General features: G+C 42.0%; 1 protein-coding gene across 1 annotated transcript in view; it reads left to right on the forward strand.

Moving 5' to 3' along the window:
• LOC124798593 (centrosome-associated protein CEP250-like) overlaps positions 1–15,393 on the forward strand; it is a 457,139-nt gene that overhangs the window by 280,902 nt on the left and 160,844 nt on the right. The window contains exon 5 of the mRNA XM_047262059.1: positions 11,791–11,958. Within this exon, the coding sequence (XP_047118015.1) occupies positions 11,791–11,958 (168 nt within the window). The remainder of the gene's footprint in view (positions 1–11,790; positions 11,959–15,393) is intronic.

A 15,393-nucleotide genomic window follows, 5' to 3' on the forward strand; every position in this document is an offset into this window, starting at 1 on the left:
ATGGAAGAAACAGAGAACGCATAAAACGATGAATAAGAGAAGCAAAAACAATGTTTATTAAAAAAAAGGTATGTGGTTTGCTCAAACAGTACAATATCGAAGTGATGGGAAACCTGATAAAAAGCTGCGCTTGGAGCAAAGCATTTAGGTAGCACGTTGTATGAATTACTAGATCAACACGAAATGCAAAAACAGATTATCGCCAACTGTGCACCTTTGAATAATTAACTGTTGTACTACGCATGTTTTATATTCAAATGCGGCGTTTATATTCAAATGCGGCGCGTTTTCAAGTGAGAGTCCATCGCGTTTAAAAAGACTCTCAGTCAGCGTCGTCTGTGGCGTATGTGATGTACTTTTCGTGAACAGTCAATTGTTGTTTGCTTCCTCTTACAATAGGGTCGAATAAAGGCGAAAATAAAGAATGCTTCCAGCTGCAAAATCCCAGCAGCAAATGGATCGCAAAGGAGAATTGCCGAAATTTATTGTCAGCTGCGTGAAACGTATTGACAATGATGTCATAAGATAGAATACCGACACTTGTACGGTGCTATAGAACACGAAACTGTTTAAAAGTACCGTCAACTATGCCTACTTACTACAAAGACCAGGTGTGTGTTGTTTTGGACTCTTTAACAGAGAAAAACCAATTGTTTTGTATTGTCTTTATGCTAAGAATCATAAGATTTCATCTCTGCCTCGAAAGTGGCCTCATTTCAATTCAGTTAAACGGAAAAATTTCAAAGAGATTCAGTCTCAAAGGAGTATCGAGACAACTTTGTTCGGCTATCAAAAGCGTGTATCGCCAATTAATTTATAGAAGTTGTAGGCACCACCGCCTTGCAAATTCGTTGTGCAACTCTTTCGAAATTATAACGCGAAGTTAAAGAACTGACGACGGAAGAAGAATACGTCAATCCCAATGTAAACTGGTATTCTAGAACCAACGATTTGAATAAACATTAGCGCAAGATTATTTGAACTCCTAACAGGCCACTTAAGAAATATAGTTTCACGGTTTCAGAAATATTAGATTGGACTTGATGAATGGTAGAAAAATCACTTGAAAATGTTTGTTATCATTCTGCTTTCATAACCATCCTTCTCTGTTTCTCTGGAAAACGCGTTACTACATCTTATTATTTCTGTTACCGAAGGCAACTAACTGTATGGTATTTGGTTAATTATGTTCTCTTTTATTTTATTTTATTTTATTTTTTGTTAGCAAATTTCATTCACTACATTTTTCCTTCCTAGGCATAAATAAAGCCTAATGTGAAGTACTGGTTATAAGGCTTCGGTGCAGATTTGTGATCATGAAAACTTTTGTTAGACATGGAGTTGTTTCTTTTTACGTACGTTTGATGTACACACCGTACAGCTACCGCCATGTTACGTAAGTGGCACAACTGTTGATTAGAAAATGGTAAATAATAGCACAATACCGTGATTTGTTCTGAAGTGAAAATCCTGCTTTATTTTCTCGTTACACGATCGTTTTCGTAGGTAATAAAAAATGCATGGCGAATGGTAATACGAGCGGTGTCTCATCATCATCATCTCTTGCAAAAAATGACTTGCTAAGTCAAGTCAAGTCAAGTCGCACAAACAATTTGTAGAGAGTCAGGCAGTAATCCTGTGGATGTATCTGAGGAAATTTGCTCGATGGAGAGACGCTCAGTCTGTAATCGTAGATCGTCTGGAAGAGCAAATTACCCATTTTGATACTAGCGAACTTTGTGCCTCTGTGTTTTTTCCCATACTTTTTTCCAAGAATTATTTGCCCTCGTTTTGAGTTTAGAAATGTAACCATTTATACTGTGATCGGGATTAAGCAAATGCAGGAATGGCTTGGTACACCGGTATTCAGAGATAGTTCGTGAAAGTTCCACATCACTGTAGCTCAATCATCACCTGAGTTTGTTTCTAGATAACGTATGGTATCTGATGTATAGAATTCTGGAAAAATAGAAAAAATCGAAAAAATAAATATTTACAGTTTTCGGAAGCACTCATTAATACGGATAAAACATATCTACTTCTTTGGACGAGGTACTTATTCTTTACTGTTATTGCTGTAAGTGGATTATTAAGAAAACTGAGTAAGGAAATCAGTGTTGCAAGTTACCGATCTACTATGCATACTTTTGCCGCAGTTGATGGAACGTCTCTGAGTACTACATTGTCGTTTTAAACGCTCCTCTCCCATAGTCATATTCGTTTCAATTATCGAAATAGCTGCTTCTTTTTACTAGCCCCTATCAATTTATATTGCGCCGTTTCTATTGAACATTCAGTTCAACGTGGACGGAACAATTTCCTGTTTATTCCCTTGCGTTCGTGGTTACCATGTCGTGGTCGTTTTGTGTCATTTTACACAGAGAAGTAAATTGAAATATTGTTATGAGACAGAACGCGTGGCCAAGTTAATGAAAAAACAGCATCGGCTGAGGCCAAATTACGGGCGTTGGTGTGTGCAGTTTGCGGCGAACCCGCTTCTCTCTCGATGTAGATACCATTCTTCCGACTGGAAATTCTTTTTACTGCTTTTTCCACCACGGCTAAGCAGAGATATCTTGACTTTAATACAGCCGTGAAAATACATCGTTGCAGGGGGCACCAATTTATCTTCGTAATCGCGTCAAAAGTTAATTCTATGCTCGTAATCGTGTAGCCATGATAACTGGAAACCGTTGCTCTACTGTTTAACAATCATTTGATTAACTGTTCTGACAAGCACGAAGTGCTTTGTACCCAGTCTGTATTTTATTCTAGATAATAACACCTGTAATTGTAACTAGAGCGAGATTAATATCGCCGAATTACTTTCCGTATTGTTGTATGTTATCTTACGCTCCACTATGCAAGAGATGAAAAGTATGCTTTCATATAAAGCTTCGAATATAAAATCGTTTGGCGGAAGTGTATCTCGTGAAACTGTGTTAAACTAAAGCCAAACAGAGGGATTAGAAATATTTTGAAATCAGTTCTTAAGAAAATTTTCGTTTACTTGTCCAAAGAGAAACAAAGCAACATAACGTTTTCAACCGTTTCTTTCTTTCCTTTTTACTTTTTTTATTTATATGACGAAGTACCAATAGTTGATGTTAAAATTATGCTATGTGAAAGAATAAAGTTTGAAAAATACTTATTCCTTTTCCTCAGAACATACACATTTTGGTTTGCTTCTAAACATTATACCAGACTGTAACGTCATCTGCTTAAAACTTTTTCTCAGTTTTCGTTGATTTTTATTTCTTATTGAAGTGTTATTCGTTCTGCTGCCGTTTACTGCGTTATGTAAGTAGTATTTGTGTTGCAAGTAAGTAACATAGGTTTGGTATTCCAATGCAGTGTATAGTTTTACCCCTACGCTAAATCGTATGGACCGTAATTAGGTTTGGGTGGTTCACGAAAAATGTGGAATTTCGTGGAAGTTACATATGATGCATGATGGGTGTCATTCGATTAGCACGGAAGCCTCACAGAAATACTCGAAAAATATTCACGCAGAAGCACTGAAAGAAAGGCTACGCAAATCAAATTAGAGCCGAGTTTTGAAATTCCAGGAATCTAGTTTCGGGTCAGGATTAATTTTTTCCGCTCAATATCCTAAGAGACAAATAGTATCTGTACACGGTACCCTGCGCCGCGTACGGGATAGTGCCTTACGGGATATGGATGTAAATGTATTTTATACTCCCCGCACCTTAGAATACTCACACGTGTTCAGTGAATATTGTGAAGTTGAATTTTTGTGAATGAGACATTGGAAGAGCCCAACATTTTCATTTACCTCTAAAGTAGGTACATGTATTAATAAAATGAAAAGAAACGGCTCGGATTATTTATAGACTATTTGCCGTGGTTTATTAGTGCGCATCTGTTTCACGACCTTGAACTGTATCCTTACGGCACGGCAAGCTTGATTGAAATCGTTCATTTGTGAAGTGGAGGAGTAGTTTGCTACGGACGTGTCCCTGGGCTCCACCGAAAGATCCATCGCAGCCTTATGATAAATAACGGGTTGAAATATTTTTAGGGCTGGAAGAAACGAATGCAGGCTCTAAATAATTCCAGTACTTTGAAGGCTACCATCACTAACTTAACGTGTTCGACAAATACAAAAATCCGCTACGTCAGTCGCTTTCCTTTTTTGAGTCAAACTTCATATGCAATATTCACCAGCTAGGTGCTCGACTACTGGATTTCTATGAAACCTGTGACACCGTAAATATACAGGTCAGTGTCGAGAGGTAGCCGCGCACTAACACACCACAACATAATAGTTTCTTAATATTTTGACCAGTCGCTTCCTTATCAAGCCTCGTTCAAAACAACTTAGTGAACGGATGCAGTTGTACAAAAAGGCTTGCTGTCATGAGGATGAGACGAGACTTGAGAATATAGCTGTTGCAGTACGCGGGTTTTTTCAACTATACAAAAAGGAATTGTTCCAAATACTAATTACTTTCACATTGTAAGTTTTATACTCAGTTCTGACAATGGCAACTGGTGGTGCTCAGCGAATTAAGTATTGGCCAAACACTAATCAAGACGATTGCAGAGATTTATTTGACAAAACGACAGAAGGTTATGCACTGAATCTTCATGAACAAAATGCAAACAGGACGGACAGGGTGACACAGAATAAAGGGGATGTTTGAAATGAGTAGTGGCAGCCGTGGGTAGGTGGCAGCACTGCGGGTTCGTGACAGTTAGCGAGTAAACAGTCCGCCATTTCAGTAATCATGGTTCAGTGGAACGGACAACAGCGTGCGTTAACCATAAAAATGTTTTATTAAAGCAATGATAGTTTGGTAGCGGCGCAGAGGGAGTTTCGACTTTTTTATAATTTAGGACGCCATGGCGCCGTTCCGGCGAAACACGCGATAAGTTCGATTAATAACTCTGAAGAGACTGGATCTGCCCTCATTCTCCAGCGAACATTGATGTTCTATGCAAGTCTGTCTTAAGGAGCCCACGGCATTCAATTCGTAAGCAAGCAGCAGTGGTTGGAATGTCCCGGGTGTTAGCAGAATTCATCATCTTGATTTAAAATTTAATCCGTACAAAAACTACAGATGGTGCAACAATTGAAGGACAACGATTACCGGTTACGATTAGGATTCTGTCAACAAATGATAACAAAAATTACGATGAACTTCTAAACAAGTTATGGATTTCAGATGAGGCACATTTTCATCTCACAGGTTATCTGAATAAACAGAACTACCGTTACTGGGCAAACACAAATCCTAATGACGTTCGTGAGCGACCTTTACACGCTAGTAGAGCGACCATATTTTTCGCAAATGAACAGGGAAACACAATAACTGTCAATGCCGATCGTTACGTGGAGATGTTACGAACATCCGTTACATCTGCATTGAACAACCTCCCAGTCGTTCAAAAAGCCTGGTTTCAACAGGACGCATCGACATCACACACTGCACGGCAATCAATGGCTTATGTGCGAGAATTGTTTGGCAACCGTGTGATCTCGCGATTCGGTAACATTCCCTGGCCCCCTAGATCACCAGATTTATCCGTTTGTGATTTTTTGTCTTGTGGGCCTACCTCATGAACAAAGTCCACACGACTCGACCAAGAACCCTGGATGAGTTAAAACAGAGAATTCGGGATGCAATTCACAGTATCCCAACTGAGATGTTGCAGGAGTAAATGAGAAATCTCAACAGCAAATTTCAGGAATGTATTCGAACAGGAGGACGCCATCTAATGGACGTAATTTTAAAAAAATGATAAATGCCATCCACGTTTCGTAAATGGCAAAGTTGTAAGGTTTCAATTACTATGACTGCAATGTCTTTCCTTCATAGTTTCTAGTTTTATTGGATTGTGGAAATTTTCCCGTTTTTCTGTGTCACCCTGCATGAGGCGAGTCCGAAGTTGATAAACATGTCCAGAATCAGGCAGAAAAGGATGACACGCAACGCGGAGCAAAGCTTCATCCAAAATTGCATTCCGCTGAGTGCGCGCTCATCTATACAAAATTGATCTGATATCTTAATTCAGTCGGATACGTCCCCAACGTTTGGTGGTAGCGATATTACGTTAATGGAGAATGAAAATTGAAACAGTCACATCGGAACCGATACAAGGCCACATTAACCGACAATCCGCCGCCCTCAGCCCATCCACGATGTCTTTCAGCGACTTTATTTTGCATTCCTTCTTACTTCGGGGTGTTAACCAAATGTCGCGTTAACAATGAACTTGCACACTTCAGCAGACCGTGTCATAACCATACGTAAAAAATTGTAAATTGTATTAGCTGTGAATATTTACTACCGAGTATCTAGTTATGTGCAGAACCTGTTATCACTTGACATACACTTGAACTGACTATATTTATAACTTCGTGTAAAAAATTCTAAATTGCCTTTGTTACGACTATTCACTACCTAATACAGTGAAGCACCAAAGAAACTGGTATAGGCATGCGTATTGAAATGCAGAGATACTGCATGTAAACAGGCAGAATAGGGCGCTTCGGTGGGCAACTACTATATAAGACAATTGTCTGGTGCAGTTGTCAGATCGGTTACTGCTGCTACAACGGGAGGTTATCAAGATTTAAACGAGTTTGAACGTGGTGTTATAGTCGGCGCTCGAGCTATGGGACACAGCATCTCCGAGGTAGCGATGAAGTGGAGATATTTCCGTACGAGTGTACCGTGAATATCAGGAATTCGGTAAAACATCAAACCTCCGATATCGCTGCGGCCGGAAAAAATCCAACAAGAACGAGACAAAGGACGACTGATAGGAAACATTCAACATGACAGAAGTACAACCCTTCCGCAAATTGCTGTAGTGTCAGTGTGCGAACCATTCAACGAAACATCATCGATATGGGCTTTCGGAGCCAAAGACGCACACGTACACCCTTGATGACTACGTGATACAAAGCTTTACGCCTCGCCTGCGCCCATCAACACCGACGTGGAATGTTGATGACTGGAAACATGTTCAAAAAATGGTTCAAATGGCACTATGGGACTTAACTGCTGTGGTCATGAGTCCCCCAGAACTTAGAACTACTTAAACCTAACTAACCTAAGGACAGCACACACATCCATGCCCGAGGCAGGATTCGAACCTGCGACCGTAGCGGTCGTGCGGTTCCAGACTGTAGCGCCTAGAACCGCTCGGCCACTCTGGCCGGCCTTGAAACATGTTGCCTGGTCGGACGAGTCTTGTTTCATATCGTATCGAGTGGATGGACGTGTACGGGTATGAAGACAACCTCACGCATCCATGGACCCTGCATGTCATAAGGGGACTGTTGAAGCTGGTGAAGGCTCTGTAATGATGTGGGGCGTGTGCAGTTGGAGTGATATAGGACCCCTGATACGTCTAGATACGATTCTGACAGGTGACACGTACGTAAGCATCCTGTCCGATCACCTGCAACCATTCATGTCCATTGTGCATTGCGACGGACTTGGACAATTGCAGCAGGACGATGAGGCACCCCACACGTCCAGAATTGCTACAGAGTGGCTCCAGGAACACTCTTCTGAGTTAAAACACTTCGGCTGGCCATTATACTCCCCAGACATGAACATTATCGAGTAAATCTGGGATGCCTTGCAACATGCTGTTCAGAAGAGATCTCCACCTCCTCTTACGGATTTATAGACAGCCCTGCAGGATTCATGGTGTCAGATCCCTCCAGCACTGCTTCAGACGTTAGTCGAGTCTATGCCACGTCGTGTTGCGGCGCTTGTGTGTACTCGCTGAGACCCTACACGATATTAGGCAGGTGTTTCAGTTTCTTTGGCTCTTCAGTGTATAAAAGACGATCAAAAAAATTTCCGTTTCAGGGCGTTGCTGTTGCGTATATGCAACGTAGCGCGACTCCGCTACTGGTGTGTGATCACGGAAATGTAGACAAGAAATTAGTGTGGCACTTGTGTCTTTCCACGTGCGTGCGGTAAATGCGGAAACGTGAACTATGGCGACGTTATTGCCAAATGCGTCAAAATAAGACCAACGTGCCGTTATTCTGTTCTTGGCTGTCGAAGGGCAAACACAGGTAGACATCCATCGGAGAATGAACAATGTGTATTGGGCAACACGTCTGTCGAAACCCACGGTCCTGGATTGGTGCATCAACGGGTGCTGCTACTTCATAATAACGCACGTCCCAACACCTCGAATGTCGTAACGCAGAAATTACGCCAATTCAAGTGGGAGATACTCGAACTCCTGCTCTTTAGTCCTAATCTCTCCCCATGCGATTATGACGCCTTCGGTCCCGTAAAAATTGCCCTGAAGGACGACTATTCCTGTTGATGAGGATGTGCAGTAGGCGGATTTCTTCACACAGCAGGACACGGTATTTTATCAAACAAGTATCTTCAACCGGTAAGTCTATAGGATGATTTCATCAGTGCTCACGGCTATTTGGCCTGGTTAGCATACCAATTCTGGACTATAAAGTCTCCGAAGGAAAGCTTTTTGATCGCCCCTTATAGTTACGTGCAGGACCTTGTCGTAACGCATCAGAAAAGCTTAATGTTAAGAGGTCGCAAAATGTCGCAGCGCACAAGGAAGCGATTTCTGAAATTACGTGAAAAATAATAAAATATTTTCCTTAAGTTTTAAACGCTTAGTTGCCGTTTATGATGGAGATCCAACCTCTTGTTTAGGACTTACCGACAGTGAGAAATATGTTTAGTCTGCTCTCGGTTTAAATAATTACTTACACAGAATCTCGGAATTGTACATGCCCTCTAGTTTACTGTTATGAGCTGAATCTTTTAACGTTGGATTTGAACAGATGACAGAAAATTAGTGTGGGTCAGAGCCATAACTGTCACATATCTTTCTTGTTTGCAAGGAAACAGGTAGAGCTGTTCTCAGTCTGAAAGTCTGAAGGGTGGTTTCGAAACCACAGCGGTTTACTAGACAACGTGCGGGGTATGCCCTCCTCTCTCTCCGGTCTTAGAACTGACTGACCTAGCCAGTTATGGTGAGACCAACAGTTTAACGTCAACTCCGAACAGCTGTGCAATTTGGCATTTTTCACCTCGATTGACACTTAGCCACTGAGCCTACCCATGAAGCGTCCTTGGAAGGTACGAACAGAGGAAGAGGTGACGATTTTACCACTTTGCAACCCTGTGTGAAATTTCTTATTCGGTGCTGTGTAAGTGACGGGCATTCTTCCTGTTTTTAAATCGAGAATTTAGATCGGACATTCATTTCACCAATTTTGAACTCTCTGCCATATTTGTATTTATTTACCATTGTTACCTGTCATCAGCGACAACACGGAACTACGCAATACACGCACTCATTGTAGTCAACGAGACAAATGCGCATGCGTCACAAGCAATCTTAGGAAGCCTTATACCCGGTCGTGAACCACAGTAGTAAATAAATAAATCACATATTGATTATACATTTACTTGTTTAAACGCATTTTCTTCTCTCTTTCATTTTTAAAATCACGACATCGATAAATATACATTTACACTATTTATTTCAACAGCTGTAGAGAGCACACACAGTAACGACACAACGACACACCTAAGTCCCACACGCTTGCTCGTGCTGGAAATCGAACCCATATGTCCACGTTACGGTGCAGCGGCACTAACATGAGAGCACGGAACCCGGTGTGTTGTGGACTGCACAAGAGTTAAAACATGAGCAGCACCGCGCACCGTAGAGCAGCGCATGTTTATTGTGCGCATTTGTTCCGTGAAACGGCACCAGAATGCGTGTGAGAGACAACATGAAATTAATTACGCCCCCTTATAGAGCACAAACTCGAATTGAAGGAAATACTGTCCTCCATGTCAGCGGTAACTTCGATGATATCCGAAGTCATTTAGAACACCCCCAAGAAACTGTTCCACCGCTTACACGTACCGACTTAGAGTAAAGAGAGCAGAAATTCACGGTCCTTGCTACAACGTGGCGCAAGAAATCACAGTTGGCGTTGTAACATGTACTGCGAAAGGGTCTAACTTGTCATTACTGTAAATTAAGTGAAAGTGAACGGGCATGGTTGATTCACGATCGAGAGGTTGATAACTGATAAGCACATTGCCGGTCCGATGTTTTTCAACAAAGCAGGGACCTCCGAAGCGGAACTGCATATTTTAAAGTGATTCGTCAATAAGATGGACAATACTGTTCCTGTGAGATAAGACTATCCATCTTCAACATCACACGTGATCCATCCATCACCCACACAGGCACAACATTTCACTGTTTACACATGCTTGTTCGGTGCCTTCGGGACATAGACTGCTGTATTCCCTAGTTAGGAGAAGCGCGTTGACTATTCATTTGTGTCTGGGTATGCTCAGACAATTTTTAGTGTCGGCCATAAAATTGTCAGGCTCTGGAGAAAAAAGAAAGAAAGGAAAGAATTACGGTTTAACGTTCCGTCGACAGAGACTGAGCACAGTTCAGATTCGGCAATCATTCGCGTGTTTCTGTTCTTTTGAAAGAAACATCCCGATTTTCACTTTAAGTGACTTAGAGAAATCGCGAAACTCCCTAACCTGGATGGGTTTTTGAACATTGTTCTCCTGGATTCGAATTCAGTCCTTCACCATTACTCCTTTAACGCACTCAACAATCATGTTAGATATTGTTGAAAATAATCCCTTTGCACGTCAATTCTCCCTGCAGGAGTCACTGTGCTTTATGGGGTTTGCTTCCCTCCCCCCTGGCATTTCAAAATGGTTCAAATGGCCCTGAGCACTATGGGACTTAACTTCTGAGGTCATCAGTCCCCTAGAACTTAGAACTGCTTAAACCTAACTAACCTAAGGACATCACACACATCCATGCCCGAGGCAGGATTCGAACCTGCGACCGTAGCGTAAAGCGCACACATAGTTTAAGCATTGGCCCCAGCGATGCTAAATTAAATGAAACCATTTTTCATGCAAGACTATTTTCATTTGCCAAAAATTATCTACGGTGGGTCAGTTTCGACTCTGTTGTCATTTTGAAGTGAACCATCATTATCATGAGTGTACGATCTAGCACACTGCTGACATAGTTCGTTGAAATTATAATGTATGGGACGACCCACATACACCAGAGTTCATATCTAAAACGAGGCAAAATCAAAGTAACTACAAGAACAACATTGACATTGAACAAGTGAATCAGAAAAACCCAATTTCTATGCATGTCATGACCTCACAGTAGGGTTTTGCACTAACTGGTATAAGTGTATTGATGTATGAAAGCAGTATTAGTGTTAATTGTACTATTTTTTTAATTTCTTTCTTCTGACACCACTGTAATATGTACTACAAAATTATTGTATTCATCATTCCTTTTTTTTTTTTTTGCTGCTGCTATGTTAGAGGGAGCATTGTTCCAGCATCAGACCCAGGGGCATATTTTTTTAATTTTCTAATAGTGTCCAGTATCTTTGCAAAAAAAAAATAACTTTTGAGTGACGACTAGAAAAAAATTTAAAATTGCAAAAATTTCAAATTTCTGATTCATTATTAAAGAAAACAAGAATCTAAGTAAATTGTTACTAAATTTGAATTTGGCTATTTAGAAGCTTTAAATTCCATTCTGGAGGAAATAATTTCATAGTTTACTTACCAGAATTAGAACCAGATTGAGCTACTATGGGTCTTAACTTGCCGACCCTTTAAAATTGAGTGATCTATAAGTGAGGGAAGTAATTGTCTCCCTGGTGAGTGTGTCTGAGTGTGCATGCACGTAGCTTCCGACTGCGCCATTCTGATGTCTGCTTGTTGTGTGGCTCGCTAGCTGGACGAGTTCCGCGCGGAGATCCAGCGGCGCGACCAGGAGATCCTGGCCATGAGCGCCAAGATGAAGACGCTCGAGGAGCAGCACCAGGACTACCAGAGGCACATAGCCGTCCTCAAGGAGTCGCTCTGCGCCAAGGAGGAGCACTACAACATGCTGCAGGCGGATGTGAGTACCAGTCGTTTCCCATGGTCTTACGAGAGTGATTTCCACCAAACACTCAGTTTACATTTACAGTCATTTTATGCAGCATTTTAAATATATACAGGGTGCAGAGAAAACTAATAACGGGGTCAGAACAGGACAGGAGACGTAGAATTGAGTTAGAATTGTCGCATAATCATAGATCCGAGTAAGGGCATAAAACGAAAAAATTGTTCAAATGGCTCTGAGCACTATGGGACTCAACTGCTGAGGTCATTAGTCCCCTAGAACTTAGAACTAGTTAAACGTAACTAACCTAAGGACATCACAAACATCCATGCCCGAGGCAGGATTCGAACCTGCGACCGTAGCGGTCTTGCGGTTCCAGACTGCAGCGCCTTTAACCGCACGGCCACTTCGGCCGGCCTGGGCATAAAACAGCAGCAAATCCTGTCTTCATCGGTTTACTCCTTTAATGCCGTACTTATGATGTGTGCCCATCTCTCATACATCTTTGTATTATGAGGAAGTCTCACCGACTGAGATTTATGTAGGGATGTCGTAGGTTAGTCTTAGCCTCCATCCGTATAGTTTGTCCCTCAGAATTTCACTGCAGAGGATAGCATGTGTACGCACGTTTTTCATTATGAGGGGCCATCATTAAGTTGTTGTTGTTGTGGTCTTCAGTCCTGAGACTAGTTGGATTCAGCTCTCCATGCTACTCTATCCTGTGCAAGCTTCTTCATCTCCCAGTACTTACTGCAACCTACATCCCTCTGAATCTGCTTAGTGTATTCATCTCTTGGTCTCCCTCTACGATTTTTACCCTCCACGCTGCCCTCCGTTGCTAAATTTGTGATCCCTTGATGCCTCAGAACATGTCCTACCAACCGGTCCCTTCTTCTTGTCAAGTTGTGCCACAAACTCCTCTTCTCCCCAATTCTATTCAATACCTCCTCATTAGTTATGCGATCTACCCATCTAATCTTCAGCATTCTTCTGTAGCACCACATTTCGAAAGCTCCTGTTCTCTTCTTGTCCAAACTATTTATCGTCCATGTTTCACTTCCATACATGGCTTCACTCCATACAAATACTTCGAGAAACGACTACCTGAGACTTAAATCTATACCCCATGTTAACAAATGTCTCTTCTTAAGAAACGCTTTCCTTGGCATTGCCAGTCTACATTTTATATCCTCTCTACTTCGACCATCATCAGTTATTTTGCTCCCCAAATAGCAAAACTCCTTTACTACTTTAAGTGTCACATTTCCTAATCTAATTCCCTCAGCATCACCCGATTTAATTTGACTACATTCCATTATCCTCGTTTTGCTTTTGTTGATGTTCATCTTATATCCTCCTTTCAACACACTATCCATTCCGTTCAATTGCTCTTCCAAGTCCTTTGCTGTTTCTGACAGAATTACAATGTCATCGGCGAACCTCAAAGTTTTTATTTCTTCTCCATGGACTTTTAGTACCTACTCCGAATTTTTCTTTTGTTTCCTTTACTGCTTGCTCAATATACAGATTGACTAACATCGGGGAGAGGCTACAACCCTGTCTCACTCCCTTCCCAACCACTGCTTCCCTTTCCTGCCCCTCGACTCTTGTGACTGCCATCTGGTTTCTGTACAAATTGTAAATAGCCTTTCACTCTCTGTATTTTACCCCTGCCACCTTTAGAATTTGAAAGAGAGTATTCCAGTCAACATTGTCAAAAACTTTCTCTAAGTCTACAAATACTAGAAACGTAGGTTTGCCTTTCCGTAATCTTTCTTCTGAGGTAAGTCGTATAGTCAGTATTGCCTCACGTGTTCCAATATTTCTACAGAATGCATCACATTTTTTTCTGAAAGCGTGTTGGTTGTATCGGGGATTGTGCAGTACGCCATATTATTCCCCACTCTTTTGGCTACAAAACCCTATTTTTCAACATACTTCCTGGGAGGGCCTGTGTGCCACTGGCTGGTCGACGTCAGAGCCAACGTCCTGCTGCATCAGCAGCCTCCCCATCACACATGCACTGCTGCACGTAGAGTGCATCCTTCATTGAGCCAAACAGGTGGAAGTCGAAAGGTGTGAGATCCGTGCTGTGGCATGTATGAGGAAGAACAGTTCTGCGAAGTTTTGTGAACTCCTCTCGGGTTCGTAGACTTGTGTGGGGCCTTGCGTTGTCTTGGAGAACGAGAAGTGGGACGACCACACCAAACTCGTTTCTTTAATTTACTGAATGTAGCACAATACACTTCAGAGTTGATCGTTGCGCCATGAGGGAAGACGTCAGACAGAATAGCCCCTTCAGAGTCCCAGAAGACTGTCGCCATGATTTTACCAACTGAGGGTGACACTTCGAACTTTTCCTTCGAAGGAGAGGTGGTGTAGCGCCACTGCATGAATTGCAGTTTTGTTTCCAGTTCGAAGTTACGAGGCCATTTTCATCACCTGTGCCGATGTTCGACAAACTTGTCACTATCAGCCTCGTAACACGCTACCAATTCTGCACAGGTGCTTCTTCAAGCTCTTTATGGTCTACTGTTAGGCGGTGAGGAACGCAGCGAGCACACACCTTTGAGTACCGCAACTCGTAGACGAGTGTGTCGGAACTGCCAACAGAGACGTCCAGTTGTGCAGCGAGATGTTTGATTGTGATCCGTACATCACCTCGAATGAGAGTGTGCCCTCACATTCCGACATTGCAGGAGTACAGCTGTGTGCGGTCGGCCGGCAAGCGGGAGAAGAGACGTTTGCGCGATCGTATTGTGATGATCATAGACGCTTCGCCCAACGACTCACCGTACTTTTGTTCACTGCCAGATCTGCATAGGCGCTTTGCAAGCGCCTATGAATATTTGCAATACTCTGGTTTTCTGCCAAAAGAAACTCAACGACAGCTCTCTGTTTGGAACGCACCCTTTACGGAAACCATTTTGGAGGCTATGTATAGCACTGCCACCCACTGGAACTTCGTGGAGCTATAGGAGCCTAAGTGGGAATATTCCGCAATGTCCTACAACAAATTCCGTATTTTTTCAACCGAAAGTCGCCGAGAAAAAAATGTGTTGCCTTACTTGTTGAACGGCCCTCGAAAGTAGTGAATGTGGATTTGTTGCGGTACGTTGCACTCACAAATAGTGAACGACAACATTAAAGACACCTGTTGTGGCCAATAGTGTCGTCAACACACTTAACTTCATAATTAAGGACGAAAATGTTACCTAACAAGCGCAGTAAATCCATTTAGTTATAGCTGCACTAAAGTCAACTTGTCAACTGACTGCAATTCCGAGACTGTTACTGTTGTATTTTTACATTTCAGTGTCTATCAGTTTAAATCTGAAAACTTATACTGTATTAAATAAAAGTTAGCATTTTCGAGACGGAGCCGAGTCTCACAGGAATGACGTTTTAATTTATTACTTCTTTACAGTCACCTCTATTGGCACCAAATTT

The sequence above is a fragment of the Schistocerca piceifrons genome, chromosome 5 (assembly GCF_021461385.2).
Source record: "Schistocerca piceifrons isolate TAMUIC-IGC-003096 chromosome 5, iqSchPice1.1, whole genome shotgun sequence".
Taxonomy (NCBI): Eukaryota; Metazoa; Arthropoda; class Insecta; order Orthoptera; family Acrididae; genus Schistocerca; species Schistocerca piceifrons.